We start from the raw sequence: 14469 nt of genomic DNA, 5'->3' as shown, positions 1-14469 counted from the left end.
CGACCTTCTCTCTATCAGGACTTCTGCAGGTTATGATTAGAAACGTATTTGTGATATGTAAAATAAACTCAAAATGTTATTGATGACGCAATTTTGTTTGTATCGGGAACGTTATTTTGGCCTAGCTTAGCATAAACACTGGAAACAAGGGTGAATCTGCTAACATGGCTCAGTCCAAACATAACAAAATCTGTCTACTAGCCCTTTAAAATTTCACTAATTAACGCTTTATTTCTTGTTTGACTAATGCCGCACCACACACATCTGTTTTGTCATCTTTGCACACTTGACAGATTCATCTCTCGTGACTCACGTCTGAAGTCTGTTTGTTATGAACGTCTGGAAATTCCCTCTCAATGCAACTCGACTTGCTGCAACACGCGGAGATTCTTTTTTGACTCCTTACTTTAAACAAACGTGTAACCAATGGAAGATTTATTTTATTCACAGGTGTCCTAACAGAGGAATTAGGTCAAATCATGCTTTCCCCGCTTGCCTCGACATAATTTCATCTGTAAATCAACCTCCAGCATCTTGATCCAAGCTGTTGCGAAACACGAAGACATGGGAAGCTTTGCCGTCAGTGGTTTCCTGAGAACAGGATACCACTTGAGTGCAGCGCACCTCTTCCTTGTCTATTGTGTACTGTGTGAATGAGGAAGCCGTCCGTGGATGTGAGAGCCAAGGAGAGGAATCCATCCCACTCCTTCCAACACTATCAGTTACATTCCTTCCCAATCCTGCCGTATCAGATGACCTTGTCTGCTATTCTGTGTCATTCTTTCCCACACGGTCTGACACTGTAACATGCATCCTGTTCTATCCAGTCCCTTTAACTCTTGTCTGAAGCCAGATACGGTCACCGCACTGACAGATAATCCCTGAGTCCAAAGTAATTTAGACGTTAAGATGCACCAAGGAACAAAAAGACATAGAGATAAAAAAAGAGAGACAGGGAAGTCACACATCTTGTTGTTTAGTCCTCAGCAAATCTTTCTTTACATAATCACGTATCTAAACTATGACAAGTGAAACAGCCTTCAGCCAACACAATGTGTCCTGATATGTAATCCATAACGACTCCAGCTCATTTTAAACCATCCCAGAGTACAATACATGAAATAGATCCTAATTACAATGTGCTTTGGAATATATATATATCACAAGCCTATTGAGTAGTCATCTCAACTGTTTGGGAGATGGACTGTTTTCAATGTCTTGATGTGGTTAAACAGCTAAATCAAGTAAAAGCTCTCTTCTTCGTGTGCTATTCAAATCTATACATGAGGACTGGCGCAAATAATCTTTGGTTAGAAGGAAAACTTCATTTAGATATAAGGATTGGTTCGTGGTACAGTTGAAAGTATGATTCTTATTTTTATACGTACTATATGTGTCAAGTGAAGGGAGAGTGTTTGAATTGATATTATATTCAAAGAGGCTACGTTCGACAATAATGATGAGTCAATGGAAAATGACAGCTTTAAGTTGAGCTCTTTCATTTTCTCATTCACTCTGGGAAGTCTAAGACAGTGGTTCCCCACCTTCCTTTTGGCTTGTGGCATCGTAGAACATAGCAATGTCTACATGTGACCTCCCGTTACACGTTGTATGTCAATGAACCAGATCAACCAAAGCACAATTCACAAATGAAGCCATTTAACAATATGTGAAGAAAGAGAGTTTGTGACAGCATGTGCTCATGCCCGTTTGGTCGGCCTGGAAGATGTATGAAAGTGAGGAAGTAGACAATCTGGTTCATGCAAGTCCAAACATGAGTACTGAATTCATTATTTACAACACAGATGCACCTGGGAGCCTTGGGAAAACTGTCAATTGGTTTTTAACTATTTTAATATTGAACTGCATGAAAGTGGAACTTTCTTAAAATCCCCAGGATAACAGAAAATCCATATTGTACAAAACTAAAACTGCAGTAGACATACTATGTGTGTGTGTAATGTGATTATATCATTTTTATTATGTACTTCATTTAAACTTTGTACTGGCGGCACATTGATGAATTTTAAAATCAATAACGTTGAGTAAAGTTATTCACAATAACAGAAACAGTAGTTTGTACCTTTAAGGGCTCCCTCTCCATAAACACACACACACACACACACACACACACACACACACACACACACACACATTTTGTCTTCCTGCCTCCCTCCCTTTGACAAAGACATTTTTATTCTGACTTTAACACAGGGCTCAGATGAGTAAATTTAGAGTCAGACTGTTTCCAATTGAGTAACTGGTAGTTTGACTTCTCTCATTTGTGCTCATGTTTCCACCAAAACCTCAAGAGCAATATGATTTTACTGTGTAAAGCAACAACACAATTATGTTTTATTTTCCTCAAAGCCACTGTTCTTTGCACAACCACGGAATAACTCGTGAAATTTAACTTTTGTCTGTTTTGGGGTCGTCTACAGAATGCCACTGAGGAATTTCTGTGGCCATTTTAGATTTTCATCTCCTGTAATGACTTTTTGAAAGCGTCCTTAATTTCTAGAGGGTCAGCCTTGCATTCCTTTGGAAGTTCACAGGAAGTGTGGCACAATGGAGGACAAAACGGCCAGAGGCGTTGTCCACCAGCAGAGACACACGCACACACACACACACGCACACACACACACACACACACACACAGAAAGAGTAGAGGAAGTCGAGAGGTGGTGTTAAATGACACGACCAGACTTTTAAAAAGGTGGAGAATGTGCTTCTCCACACAGTGTGGATCTGAAGGGGAAATGCAAGCATGTTCCACTTTGCTGACCAGTCGCCTCCATGTGAGCGCCGCCCACAGAGACGCAGTGTCTGCATGTTTTTTTTTTTAAAAGAGCCCATTTTAGCATGCAGCATCTGAAACATGACGGGAATGTGTGTGTGTGTGTGTGTGCGTGTGTGTGTGGGTGTGTGTGTGTGTGTGTGTGTGTGTGTGTGTGTGTAATTAAGGAGGAAAGGGCCAGAGAGATGATGTGGACACGCACCATCGTCAGTTCAACACCAACTCAATGTGTCTATAGATTTTTAGGTTTAATGAGATAATCAGCCTGAGGCCAGTGGCCACATACTGTGCAATAATCAATGACCGTTGTGCTTTGATTTCTCCGATTTTTGTGTTTTGTCTGCTGGAGGCTTCTGGAGGGATGCCATCTGTAAACTTCTCTATTTGTGTGTTCCTTTCTGTCCCTTCACAGCTCAAAGACATGACTGGTCTGTTATGACTAAAATCTCTGCTATTTAAAGGGCCCACAGTAAAAGTCTGAGTCCCTGTCTAAAGTCCTCAATATAGCATTTAGCTTCAAGCGGGTAATAAATAGCTATGTCTTGTCTTTTGGCTCGGACAGAAATAAAGCCTGCCATAAAGATTTGCTTTCTCCCTCGAGGCGGGAAGATTTAATCGTCGAGAAAACAAAAATGGATGTTCCCCATGTTGGAGAAGATACAGAAAGAAATTGAATGACTAATTAAAAGACTTAATATGTGAATGGAAGAAGGGTTAACTATCCTTCTGACTGACCAGCCATCCATACGTGTTGTGACCTTGTGTGTGACCCGATCTCAGCAGGAGGACAACCTCTCCGTGCGTGTTTGAGATCTGTGCCCATCTGTAGCATTCTCCAGCCTCTGCTCCGCACCGCGTAGTGTGATGTTGGGTACAAAGAGCCACTGTGTGTAGTAATGGGGCACACGCAGACCTCAGATTCCAGTGGACAGCTGCCACACACCACACAGGGACACACACACACACACACACACACACACACACACACACACACACACACACACACACACACACACACACACAATCAAGGCATGCACAGCGTCAACACACTTTCACAGACAAGAGGAGTTTCACTCGTCCATAGTGTCCTGCAGTGAATGCAAGGAGCTTGAATTCCTCTCAGACAACACAATTACAAGCAACCTAATTCTAGAAGTGCAAAGGTCAGAGCTCTCCCTTCCTCTATGTCACAAACGGTACATTAGCAAGACAATAGAGAGACACTCAATTAAGTATTTACTCAAGTACGTTACTTGAGTATATGTCAATTGTATGCACTACTACGACTAATACTTTTAAGAGAGAAATATTGTGCGTTTTACAGCTCTTTACATGCAAAATAAAATATTATATACAGTTTTTAGAATATACTAAATTAGCTCCACCTTAACATTAGGTTATATGTCAAACTAAAGGTCCAAGCTAAACATGTATTTGACCTAATTTTACTTTTAGGTCAACAGTTTCATTTTATGTTTCTGTATCCTACCTAAAGAGAAATTACTGTACTCTTTTTTTCTTTCTTTTTTTACTTCACTGCGGATTATTCAATAGTTACAGTTACTTTTCAGATGTATTTTAAGGGATTCAATGATAACATCCAGCGATATAATCATATAGCTTTGACAGGGACATTTTGCACATTCCCTTTAAAGTGACAGTTCATCCCAAAATCATAAATACGTTGGATTATTTTAAGTAATTTATCTTGAGTATAACTGGGTCATGGATTCTTGGACAAGAGACATCGCTGTTGAGTTTTTTCAAATGTATTTTGGGAGGATTTGAGCACCACAAGCCAAGTGCCATACAGTCTTATTATAACGGAGAAGACATCTCTCTGTACGATATCTCTAAAATTGGGCAACTCACCCCAAAACCATAAAAATGTATGAAAATATGTAGTGCTGATTTTGGGGCCGAACTGTCCCTCCAGGACATGTTTTTACTGATACTTCTGCCCAGTAAAGTCACATATTTAATGCAGAGCTTTTACCTTTTCTCTCTTTCTTTACACTTTTGCATTGAGGCTGAATACTTCTCCTATCACTGAATGAGTCCATCAGAGGAACAAAAGTAGTGCAAGCGCCACTGACAACTTCTGTGAAGCCTCGCAGGAAGGAGCTTGGTGTGCATAGAATAAAAGGCAGATATCTCTTTCCCTTTCGCGGAGCATAAATGCATTCATTCTCAAAGCCCATCATATACTTCATTTAACTCCCCATTGGGAATGCTCAAGCGCATTGCAGCCCCCCCCCCCCCCCCCCCCCTCCCCTCCACCTCCCGTGTGGTTTTACGCTTTTGATCCCAGAGGGACCTCGCGTTTTACATTCCTGGCATTCCGACCTCAGTCCCTCCTCGGTTACTTATTATCGCCGCCTGCTCTCTCCACATTCATTTCACAGCGAGAGAGGAGCGCGGCAGCCCGTTCAGGAGGAGGAACATAAGACACGTTTGACTCGAGAGAAGAAGAAAAGAAACTCATGGAAATAGAGGAATTACTCTGACTTTTTTCACGTCGAGATCGAGAACAACGTTTCGTTACGATGAGAGCGTGAGCTGGTAAGAAGAGCTTCTTTTTCTCTCCCTTCGCCACAACAGAAAAAAAAAACGAGCACAAACACGAAGAAAGTAGCTCCATCGTAACTTCTGTTTCAAACTTTTGACATTGTAGTGTGTTGTGAGGGAACTAAACGCTATGTACGGTGTTTTTTACGACGACCATTGTGCTATAAGACCAGAGATGAAGTTATTTTACAATGCGGTTTTGTGCGCTTTTGCTCCCCCGTGAGATTGGAATTCTAAGCGCAAGCATTTTTATTTTTTTGCCTGCTGTGGAAAAATGTCTCCACATCTCTGTGTTGTCGCTGTTGGCGAATTAGAGTCAAAGCTAAACTGTTTTCACATTATGGAGGTAAAACGTTAATCAGGAAGCTTTTATTTGTTCAACATAAATAAGGATATGTTTGTATTATGTTCAAGTCAGTGTTGTTGTTATTGCCAAGGCCTGCATGCCTCAAACACAGCCTTTCATCGGAATATTCAGTTGTCTCCTGTTATATATGTTTGACTGATTGTACTTTATTCCCTCATTCTGCTCTGTTCCAGGTTCGCAGACGACTTATTTAAATACTTTCAAAATAAGAAAGAGTTCGACTGGTCTGTAGAGAAGATAACAACGTACACAAAGCATTATGTCGTCCACCGAAGAGCCGTCTGGCACGGTCCTGCACCGGCTCATCCAGGAGCAGCTACGCTATGGAAACCCCACAGACACCCGCACCTTATTAGCCATCCAGCAGCAGGCCCTGCGTGGAGGCAGTGGAAGTGGACCCAGCAGTGGAGGCGACATGGGCAGGAGCCCACGGTCCTCTTTGGAGAGCCTCACCCAGGAGGACCCTCCGTTCCCTCAGCTCTCTGCGAGGCAGGAGCCCCAGGGCCAGGAGCACCAGGGCGACTACCACCACTCAGAAAGCGGCTACCAGCTCTACCAGCTGCACGGGGAGGAGCTGCCGACTTATGAGCAGGCCAAGGTGCACTCTCAGTATCTGGCCTCCCACTGGGCCCCTACGGGCCCCGCCAGTCAGCTCCACGAAGGGCTCCTGCATGAGGGGGCCTTCCACGAAGAGGCAGATCTGATGGAGCTGAAGTGCGGCCACGTGCGCTCACTCAGTGAGCATTGCATGCAGATATCTCTGGAGAGGAATGATGCAGTTGCTAAAGCAGAGGCCATCAAGAGCACCTCTCACAGCTACCCAGAGCTCGCTTACTACATGCCACAAGGCCTCCAGAGCACAAGGCAGAGCCTGGACAAGCGCACCCCGCCTCCAGAGTACTCGGCCCCCATCCAGGGCCACGGATTTATCCCTCACCAGGTCCAGGAGCCGGTGCAGGCACAGCAGCACAGGTACAGAGGCAACTTCAGAGGGCATGTTTTTATTTTTTCCAACCACTTGTAACATGACATCATATTCTGTGGTGTAGTTTTTGTACTTGAGCCAGACTTGCATTCACCTTCCAGGACTCGTCATTGCGATTCACATGCGTAAACACATACTTATCAATGTGAGTCACACTGTGGACTGCGAACCGATTTGCTTCTTGGAATACTTAGAACAAGTTCAGCCCTGCAGGTGTTTGTAATGCTTGGCATAGTGGAACAGGATAGTTTCACACGCTTGTGTTGCTTTGGAGGCCTTTACAAAAGTATGTTCCTCTTATAGGCTTTTACATTCTTAACAGCCTCTGGAGTCAGCTTGTCTGCTCCTCGGTAGATGGGAATAGAGCGATATTTCAGATGCCTTGCTCTAAAATAGCTTAAGCGGGCCGCCCTAAATGTTTTGAATCAGCCTTTTAATTAAGATGCACAGTTAAGATACGAGTTTGTTTTCACTCAGCAATGGTATGGTCTCTTAGGTATGTCCAGTTGGGTCAGCCACCTGAAGTCCCCTGCTACAGCACTTTCACCGGCCTGCCACCTGCTGGCTTGGAGGAGCCCAACCAGGTGGAGCTGCTGCTGATGGAGAATGAGAGGCTGAGGCAAGAGCTGGAAGCACACAGGGAAAAGACTGGCCGTATTCAGAAGGTAAGGAGAGGATATCCACGAGAGAAAGTCTTTTATCTATACAAAACTCCAGCTAGCTTTACATTTCATTCAGGGGAGTTTCATTTTACCCCTTGAGCCCAATATACAAAAGAGGGGTTGTCACAACATCCGCGACTCAATTTCAGAGGGAAGCACTCCAAAGTTATTTAGCTGCCGATCAGCCAGACATCATCCTCCAACCCCCACACCTGTCTATGAAACCCAACCCCGGTCAACAGTTGTCTCCCCGACGTCCAACTCCAGGCACACTCCCTCATCTGGACGGGACAGATGAGATCAGCAGCTGCTACCTTCCATACCACAGAGGCACAAACAGAGGTCACAGCCTGCTACTGTGTTTACACACTCCTTTCATTGTGGAGTTGACCTTGTGGAGGCCAGGGCGTGTGTGTGTGTGTGTTTTAGTTCCAGGGAGGCCATAGATTTTCAGCCTAATCTAGGGCTTGTCAGACAGCAATTGATCGGGCTGTGACCCGCACACACAGCTGATGGGGGTTGGGGGTCTGTGGCAGGTGGTGGGCTGCTGTGTAAAAAGTGAAAGGTCTCTTTTGTTTTTTCCACCAAACGGCACCTTTTCCACCTTCTCTCTTCCTGTTTCCTGCCTTTTTTTTGTATGGACTCTCCAACTAAACAGGCCTTGGATAAGCATCTTTTCTTGATCAACGTGGTGGAACAACAGCTTTGGAGACATTCGATACCTCAGCCAATCTTTGCGAAAATCCACTCCGCTCTCGGCTGGAGTTATGTCACATGGCCGTTGACTTGTCTCAGCCTTAAAGAATTATAATTGCCGGGGTTGGAAAGTTTTTTTCCCCGTCAGGCCGCAGCCCTGAGTAAACATGCCTGTGTGACTTGCTATAATGGTGGGTTTCTCTTTGCCGTTTCCACAACCCAGGCACAGGCATGCACACCTTCCCTCTGCTGGCAGCCTTCCCAGATGTTAACTTGTTCTTTGCGGTGTGTTGTGTACGTGCGCGCTCCTGTGCGCTCGTACACCTGGAACTAGAGCTATCAGCCCTCAGGAATGTAGATATAAATCAGTCTCACAGGGAGTGGTGCGGGCTTGAATTCCTTCTCAGTATTATACCGCACACACACACACACACACACTGAGTGTACTGTATACACACAGTCGCATATGTACCCTGTCGTACATAATGTATCTATGCACTGTAACAACATGAATCAACATTCCAGCTCCTCCCTGGCATGTGAAGTAGGTTAACCAAAAATTCCTCTTCTCAACCTTCTCCTTTTCTGTGCTCCTCTCTCTCCCTCTCCAATCCCCCCCCCCCTATCCCCTCTTCTTTTCTTCCCTTTTTCAGTTGGAGCAGGAGATCCAGCGTATTTCAGAGGCTTATGAGACACTGATGCAGGGCAGCTGTAAGAGGGAAAACCTGGAGCAGACACTGAGGAGGAGGCTAGTGGCTGAGATCAGGAGGCTGCAGGACTTCAACAGAGACCTTAGAGGTATGAACTCCTGCCACCCACAATACCACGTTTTAAGTATCCTACCGTAATATCAGATCCAGACCTATTTCACAGCGACGTCTAATTCTAAAACTTTGCCGCGTTACAGAAAACTTGGAAAATGCCAGAACGCACGTCGCAAAAGAAGTAGAAGCAGCCGACCATAACCAGCACATCATGGCGAAACTCCTTGAACAAAGTGAGTATGTCGTTCGGTTTGGCTCTCCTCTCCCCGGCTCTCTGTGGCATCCTCCTTTTGTAATCAACATGCTTGATTGGATCGGATCGGAGCATAGCATGGGGCCCTTTTTGTAGCTAAGGGAGTCCTGCATGCAGGAATTTCCCTTGCATAACCTCAGCTTATTTGGCGAGGAGGCTTAATAATAGGGAATTCAATCCACGCACATCTTTGCAAAGGGAAACGAGCGGGCTCTAAATCACAGAGCAGCGGTGGAAGTGATAGAAATGAGGTCCCCCCACCTGTTGTTAGTGTGATTTATGCTGTCTGTTTAAGGAACTGGACTCAAGCGGAGTGGCGGTGTTTGTATGGCCTTGATGAGGAATGGCCTGCGCTATGTGGGTCAAAGGGATAGGGCGGCTTTCTCCCCCCTTCCTCCTCCTCCTCCTCCTTCTTCCTCTCAGCATTCCAGGAGTGCTTTGCTAAATGAAGAACACTGGCCACCATGTAGCAACTCTGGTGCTTATTACTGTGGTTGGACTCAGGAGGGAGAAATTATGGCTTGAAGCTCATACGTATTTGAGAAAAGAACCTCAGGCAGATTTGGAGCACTTGTGCCCAAACTACTATTAAGATCATGACCACACTCCTCAAACATGTGATTAACCTGCCAACATTTGCTCTTTCTTTTGCTTCAGACGAGGAGCAGAACTCTGAGCGGGAGCGCGTCGAGCGGGAGCTGGAGCGATTCCGATCCACGGCGGAGGAGCAGAGCCTGAGGGCCAAGCGGCTCGAGGAGGCCCTGGACGCCGCTCGCGGACGAGGTCGCCAGCTTGAGGAGGAGCTGAGGAGGAAGAGGGCTTATGTGGAGAAGGTGGAGCGACTTCAGAGTGCGCTGGCCCAGCTACAGTCCACCTGTGAGAAGAGGGAGACCCTGGAGATGAAGCTGAGGACGCGACTAGAGCAGGAGCTCAGGAGTCTGAGGGCACAACAGGTACATTTTCTGTCCTAGGAAACAATCAAAAGGCCTGATTTCTGTACTGTATCCTTTCAGTAGCTTTAGGGTCCCTTGCCACCTGATTTAAATCCTCTCTCCCTCCACCTATAGAGGCAGTCCCAGCCACCAGGAGTGACCATGGGCTCCCTCCAAGAGCGTCTGCATGAGCGCGAGGAGAGAATCCTGGCCCTTGAGGCCGACATGGTGCGCTGGGAGCAGAAGTACCTGGAAGAGAGCACCATGAGGCAGTTTGCGATGGAGGTGGCTGCCACGGCCGCCGCCCAGAGGTAAACATCGTAGACTTTTTGCTTTACACTTGCCGGGACATCCTACGTCCGCATGTTTTTTTTCCCAGCTCATTTGAATTTGAGTCAAGCCCAGAACATGATCTTTTTCCTTTGCAGAGACACCACCATCATTAACCACTCGCCTTGCCACTCCTCTAACAACAGCTTCAACGAGGACCTGCCAGTCGCTGACTACAGGAATCAAGAGATGGAGAACAGGATCCGCGCTCTTTACGCTCAGATCCTGGAAAAGGACGCCGTGATCAAGATCCTCAACCAGCGGCTGCATCAGGACCAAGGGCGGAAGGACGAGCAAAGTCCCCGCACAAACCTCCTGAATACAGCGGAGGCCCCTCTCCGGCCAGCCTCTTCCAACCCCTCCATCAGCACCGCCAAGAGCAACGCAAGGAGTAGCGGTGAGCATCATAATGTTGCCGTTCTGTAAATAACTAATTTTGGTTGTACTAAAGCTAAGCAGCCTACTGTACTTCTTACATTTACCCGCTCAAACACTTCACACATGGAATATTCCAGTCAACTACTTCTGTTCTAGTCCTTTAAAAAAGTAAAAAATGTTATCTCCACAATCGATAAGAGTTGATAGCACTGCTGACAGATACGGTTGTCTTTTAGGGAAGAGTCTTTCAGACGATCAGACTTCGCCAACCTGTCAGTTCTCCACTCAGTGTGAACCTGGAACGCTAGAACGGCGGGTGGAGGGAACGAAAGCCAAGGAGGCTGCCAGCACAACGAAGCTCAACAGCGGTGAGTGATCTATCAAATAGCGTGTTTGTTTACGAGGGCCAATAATCCATCCAATAATGCTCTCAGTATCAATCTTGAATGATGAATAAAAAAGCCTTCACAGGCTCAGACTCCACTACACAAAACACACACACACATACAGCATTTAAGTACTCTCTTTATAGAAGGAGTTTGGGCCCTCGGCTTCATGGATGCTCAGATTGATTAACCAAGCCGCCTCTTAACCAGCCAATGAGATAGCGGCCATCCAGGTCATGGTTCATAATGCGGGCTTTGAGGAATGTGCATGGTTAGGAAATACTGTGGATCTGTTGACTGAGCATATTTACCAGAGTGATCTGTTAGAGTCTGGTAAATCTCTGTGAACCTTTAGTCATTGATAGCTGAGCTCTATTTAGGACATTCTTCCACTGTTTTAGCCACAGAGCCTTTATATATTTATTAATTATCTTCTTTTTTTTCTCCCCCTTAGACAAAGCAGGACCCAATAAGTTGCTCTCAAACCCCTTCAGAGGCCTGGATGAGCTGGAGTCAGAGGCAGTGGAAATCTTCATTTAAAGAGCCGAGGGGTCGATTTGGAATGAGGGCAAAAACAAAACAATTGTGAGAATCTGTGAAGAGTGCAAGTCTTTGAATAGAGAGTGGATTAAATATTGGATGCAAGAATGTCGTGGAAAGAGGCCGACGCACGAAAAGAAATGGACTGTTTTCACATTTTTAGAGAAAGAGCTGTGCTCCGACTCACTCCCTCTAACTAAGCTGGACAGCTGCAGGCAGTCTGCCCAGCTGGAAGAGAAAAGACAAATCCTCTGAGGTACTTGGACAGTATTGTGGATTGTAGTTGGGCAACCGAGAGTCTATGCCATAATATTTATATAAATATATATATGTATATATATATATATATATATATATATATATATATATATATATATATATATATATATACATATGTAATTGCTGCTCCCCCCTTTATTTCCCCCTTCATCTCCTCTCCCAACCCAGTGGATTACGAAGCTACATATTTATCTTACCTGGTTTCCACATTCCCCAAATATTAACTTAAGCGTCCTGCTCTTCTACATAAATATTCAAAAACAAAAAAAAAGGTTATCTATGTGACCTTCATTCCCCTCCCCTCCCAAAATAAACAGTCAATCTGAGTAACCTCATTCCCATCACATGGATCTTATCTGTTTGGAAGACTTCCCTTTGTTCAATAATTTAAGCTTATAACACCTGAAACACTGCTGATTTGAATGCTCTCTCGCTGTCCATGTCTCCTAAAGCCGGAGCAGCTGGCTCTGCAAAGGCTCGGCGGTGTGTGACCGGTGAGCTGCATGATGTATGAAAAACAAACCGATACAGACACGGTGTTGTTTGTCATTTTTGGAAGGGTGTTGCTGCGTCATGGTGTTGATTTCATCATCTGTTTCTCCGATGACTTTTTCCTTCTGTACGTATGTTTGCATGTGTGATTACGGTATGTGAGTGTGTTTCCTGATGTGGTGGTTCTGCTGGTCTGGTCACCATTGTGGGATACAAGTTGAAAACTACACCGTGTTGTTGTTGTTTTTTGTGTACTGTGAGCTTTGAACTAACAAACAGGTTAATTATTATTATTATTATTATTATTATATTTTATACAGATGTTTGTATTGTTGTTTTAGGTATGATAGTGCTTTGAGCCTGCTGCCAAAGAGTTTTATGTATGTTTGTTGTAAGTTATGTGCCGACAATCACGGTCATGTCAAGCTGTACACAACCAACCAAGTGTTGACTTAAAACAGACATTTCTGTGAACTTCAAACAATATGAAGGCTTTTTTCAGTTGAATTCATGCAACATTTCATAAAGCAATAAAATATTCTAATATACATTAAAAATGTTGCTCGTAATTGTTTCAAAAAAAAAGAAAGTCTACTCCGGTAAATGTTGTCTTCCTCTCACATTGTCACCCTACCTCCTCATTCCTGTGCTCTCGTTCCACCACAGAGAAGAGGGCTCTTCATTAATGAATACCAGAGCTGCATTCTTTTGGGTTCAACTTTCTCGGGTGGCCTGCTCTCTTGTTCTCTTCTTGACATGGAGAGCGTGCTTGACATAGATCACATTCTCATAGGGACACGTAGCCCTACAAGTGACAAAGACAGGTTTCTCCCAGATTAGCCTCTAATGCCTTTTGAAATTCCTGTGAGCCTCCATCAACCTTTGCTAACATGTGCCGCGCTGCTAAACCCTTCTAATCACCTCCGATTGAGCTCGCACCCAGAGGTGTTTATCAATTATTTCAGGATGTGAAGATGAGAGAATGGAGAGCTCTGTTATGTGGTGTCCGTTTCAGGATGGATCTTTCTCTCGCTCTCTCTCTCACACACACACACACACACACACACACACACACACACACACACACACACACACACACACACACACACACACACACACACACACACACACATAGCGCCACAGATGTCAACTTGTACCAGTTTGGGGCGGTTCTGCAGCGCTGACAATGAGACTTCACAATGCAGCAGGACAATGACGATGACAATGAACGCTTTAGTATCATCGGAGGTCCACTGAAAGGTTTTTTAGCAGTTGTCGTTCTGAGTGCAACGTGTGTGAAATCTGAAATCTGGCTGTGGGAGAGAAGATTTCACACATTTTACTTCATAAATGTGGAGCAATGAGTAGTGTGACTTCTTGGTTCCATATTTGGTTTGTTACGATGAAAACATGTCACACTACACGTTTTTGGCCATCTTGATTGTTTTGGTTTAATACCTTTACAAAATGCAACAGTATCACTTTCTAAAACAGGCTCCCTTAATAAAGGGGTTATCAAGTTGTAACTAACGTCTTTAGGTCAAACAAATTCCCAATTGATCAGTTATAAGCCAATAATAACAACAAACTAGAAAAGGCTAGAAAGAGGCTGCAGATCATCTGCACCAACATCCTTCAACAACTTATTCATTCTCACGTCAGCACACTTGATATTAAATCACTTTATTTAAAACGTAACATTTGAGACTTGATGGCTTATTAGAAAATGAGAAATCCATGAGCATTGATACATTTATTACCAACATGTATTAGTAGAATATTACCACATAGAAAGGATAAACCCCCTAGACAATTGGATTTATTTTACAATGTTCAACCACATTGCTTTTATTAATGCTTGCAACTGATCAGCTGATTAATCATTGATAAGTAATTAGCCCTCATCCTACCAGCTGGGGTCCCTGCTGGTCTGCTTGTTCTCATATCTCACAGGTGTTCAATCAGTTTGTTCCCAATGACGTCACGTCAATGTTTTCTGTTTTAACGAGTGCTTTTGAAAATGTACCGATGTATTGAGGT

General features: G+C 44.4%; 1 protein-coding gene across 2 annotated transcripts; it reads left to right on the top strand.

Annotated features, from left to right (window-relative positions):
* Positions 1 to 5205: 5205 nt before the first annotated feature.
* On the top strand, positions 5206 to 12980 carry LOC306705739 (angiomotin-like 2a). Of its 2 annotated transcripts, none has more exons than XM_079172571.1 (10): positions 5206 to 5359; positions 5906 to 6704; positions 7214 to 7382; positions 8729 to 8873; positions 8983 to 9072; positions 9750 to 10045; positions 10160 to 10335; positions 10501 to 10751; positions 10969 to 11100; positions 11573 to 12980. In XM_079172571.1, exons 2-10 carry the CDS (start codon positions 5992 to 5994, stop codon positions 11656 to 11658), a joined length of 2058 nt encoding a protein of 685 aa, XP_079028697.1. In that variant the 5' UTR covers positions 5206 to 5359; positions 5906 to 5991; the 3' UTR covers positions 11659 to 12980. The 2 variants fall into 2 exon arrangements, with proteins under 2 accessions (XP_079028697.1, XP_079028696.1); XM_079172570.1 differs by having other exon boundaries at positions 10453 to 10751.
* Positions 12981 to 14469: the final 1489 nt, after the last annotated feature.

This window comes from Pholis gunnellus (genome assembly GCF_910591455.1).
Source record: "Pholis gunnellus genome assembly, chromosome: 14".
Classification (NCBI taxonomy): Eukaryota; Metazoa; Chordata; class Actinopteri; order Perciformes; family Pholidae; genus Pholis; species Pholis gunnellus.
This window is presented reverse-complemented; position numbering and strand designations above follow the sequence as displayed.